Source organism: Pterocles gutturalis, unplaced genomic scaffold, assembly GCF_000699245.1.
Source record: "Pterocles gutturalis isolate BGI_N339 unplaced genomic scaffold, ASM69924v1 scaffold15882, whole genome shotgun sequence".
Classification (NCBI taxonomy): Eukaryota; Metazoa; Chordata; class Aves; order Pterocliformes; family Pteroclidae; genus Pterocles; species Pterocles gutturalis.
This window is the reverse complement of record NW_010115647.1, coordinates 5575-8016: the sequence shown is the minus strand read 5'-3', so window position 1 is coordinate 8016 and position 2442 is coordinate 5575. Positions and strand designations below refer to the sequence as shown.

The window sequence follows — 2442 nt, the reverse complement described above, 5'->3', positions numbered from 1 at the left end:
AGGGAGCAGAGGCAGGAGCGACGGCCCGCGACCCCGCGGGGATGCCATGCTGGGCTGGGTACAGAAGGCTGGGCAGGAGCTGGCACCTCTGGGGAGCAGCGCCTGGGACTCAGCCGCCTTTCTTCCTCTGCACGCTCACTGCGTGTGCTCTGCCGCAGCCCCCGCGGCCAAAGCCCACTCCTCACATGGCTCCTATCTCCAGGCTCAGAAGGGGTCACCGTCCCAGCGTCTCCACAGCCGGTGCAGCAAAGCCCCCCCAAAGCACCTCCACAGCCCCCATGTTCTCACCCACGCCCCAGGTGGGCTTGGGCAAGGCTTGGTGCCCAGCGGATGCTGCGGGGGATGAATCTTCCACGGGGCTGGGGCTCCTCCAGTACCTCCCTCTGTCCCACACGGCGTAATCCACAGCATCTCCCCTGGCTGCCAGGGAAAGGGGGGCTGGTACCTCCCGACCACCCCTAACCAACATCCCCCAGCAAGTCCACAGCTGTCGCCAAGCGGAGGGGAGAGGATGAGGCGCAGAGTGAGTCATCCCCTGGCCTTGTGATGGAGTTTGATGAAAAAAATCATCCTCTTCCACAGCATGGCTTGGGAAGAAGAGCACTGGGGGGGCACCATGCGTGCCTGGGGCCAGCCTGGCCCACCGGCCGCAGCCATGCCCAAACGTGGGCAGAGAGGAGGAGGTCGTGCCCACACTCATGCATCACATGGACGCCCTTAAAAAAAATAAATGGAAATTGTGAGTGTGGGAGGGGGTTTCCTGAGACTGCAGAGAAGCGAAGGCCGCGTTGAACAGTCAGGGACAGGCGTGCTGGTGTCAGGGCTGTCCTGCCTTAAGGCTGCAAATGTTCCAGGTACTGCGGCAGCGGGTTCTCCTTGACGTACTTCTGAATGTACCAGCACGTCAGGTGAGCTTTCAGGTCCTCCTCCACCACGAAGTCCAGGGCTGCCTGCAACCAACCAGGGAAAATGGATGGGTTACAACCAGCACCTCCAGCCTACGCTCTCCTCCAAAACCTCCCGGGGGTCCGGACTCCCATGCCCCACGTGCAGCTGGGGGAAGCGGCAGCGTGCCCTCGTGGGTGAGGCCGGGGGCGGGGGCTGGGTGGAGAGCACGGCCCCCCTGCCACAGCCTCCACAGGGTCCCCAGTTTAACCAGAGGAGTGCAGGGACCCCCTGGGTAACCCTCAACACATCCAGCTGGGTGGACACTGCAGGTGACCCAGCCATATCCCATGAAGGCCACCTTTGTCACCCATCTTCCCTGGCTTTCAGCATCAGGGAGCAGCTGTAACCCCAAAGCATCACCCCACACTCCCCACCACCACCGTACTCCCTCTTCCCCCGCCTTCCTCAGCAATTCCTGCCTCAAAAGCAGGGCCCAAGGCAGCAAAAGGGCTCACGAGGACCCTGAAGCTTTGAGGTGAGGGGTCTTGTCCCCAGAGGGACACTGCATCAGCCCCTGCGAGGTGGGTGTGAGGAGGGAGGAAAGGGCCGAGCCTGGGCGAGCGGCTGGACGTGTTGGCACTCCCCGAGCCCCTCTCACCACCAGAAACAGGAATATCTCCCTGTGGGTTTCCGTCTGCCCCGCCAGCAGCCCCCATCTCCCATCGGAGCGGGGATGGTTCCCGCAGGGCACACGTCCAACACCAACGCAAGGGGTCTGTGGCCATCGCTGCATCTCCCATTGGAGCGGGGATGGTTCCCGTGGGGCACACATCCAACGCCAACGCAAGGGGTCTGTGGCCATCGCCGGGATGGCGACAGCTTCTGCCCAGGGGAGAAGGGGCAGCGGGGGCTGTACCTTCGCGAGGTGCTTGGCTATTCCTCTCCCTCGATAGGCGTCCGGTACCTCCGTGTGCTGCAAGTCCACGATGCGCTTCCCCACGTATTCATAGAGCAGCACCGCCTTGTCGTGGCAACCTGGGGGATGCGAGAGAGGTGGGAGCAAAGGCAGATCTGCTTGGCTTTTCCAAGCCTCTGGAACTTTTCTGCCCAGCCCTGAATCAAGGGCCAACATGCCAACACAACACATTTAGGGTAGGAAAGCAGCTGGCAGGAGGGGTGGGATGTGTTGATGGGGGAGTGAACAAAAAGAGGAGTGGGAAGAGCAGGACAAAGCTGACCCAGGTAACAGCCAATTCCTGTCTCTCTACAGCACGGCTTTTTGTCGTGGCATGTAAAACAGGACGAGAGTTCTTGGTCTGGTGTTGCAGCATTTGGCCAGACACATTTTGGGGAAGATGCTGGGAGAGATGAATCCCACAACCACAGAGGAAAGCGCACGCAGGGAGCTTGTGCACACCCGTTTACATGCACGCACACACGCAGGCTTCCTGTTGCGACACCCTGACCTTTCTCACAGCAGTTCAGTTCCAGGAAAAAAGAAGTTTCAGCACACGTGTAAATCAGAGGAGAGCTAATAACACCCCTCTGGCTTCG

At 60.9% G+C, this 2442-nt stretch overlaps 1 protein-coding gene across 1 annotated transcript; it reads right to left on the bottom strand.

Moving 5' to 3' along the window:
* Positions 1–833: 833 nt before the first annotated feature.
* On the bottom strand, positions 834–1923 carry NATD1 (N-acetyltransferase domain containing 1; the record flags this gene model as incomplete). Its single annotated transcript, XM_010075265.1, has 2 exons — positions 834–950; positions 1805–1923. Coding segments are annotated over 2 exons (236 nt in total), but the record flags the coding sequence as incomplete, so codon positions are not given.
* Positions 1924–2442: the final 519 nt, after the last annotated feature.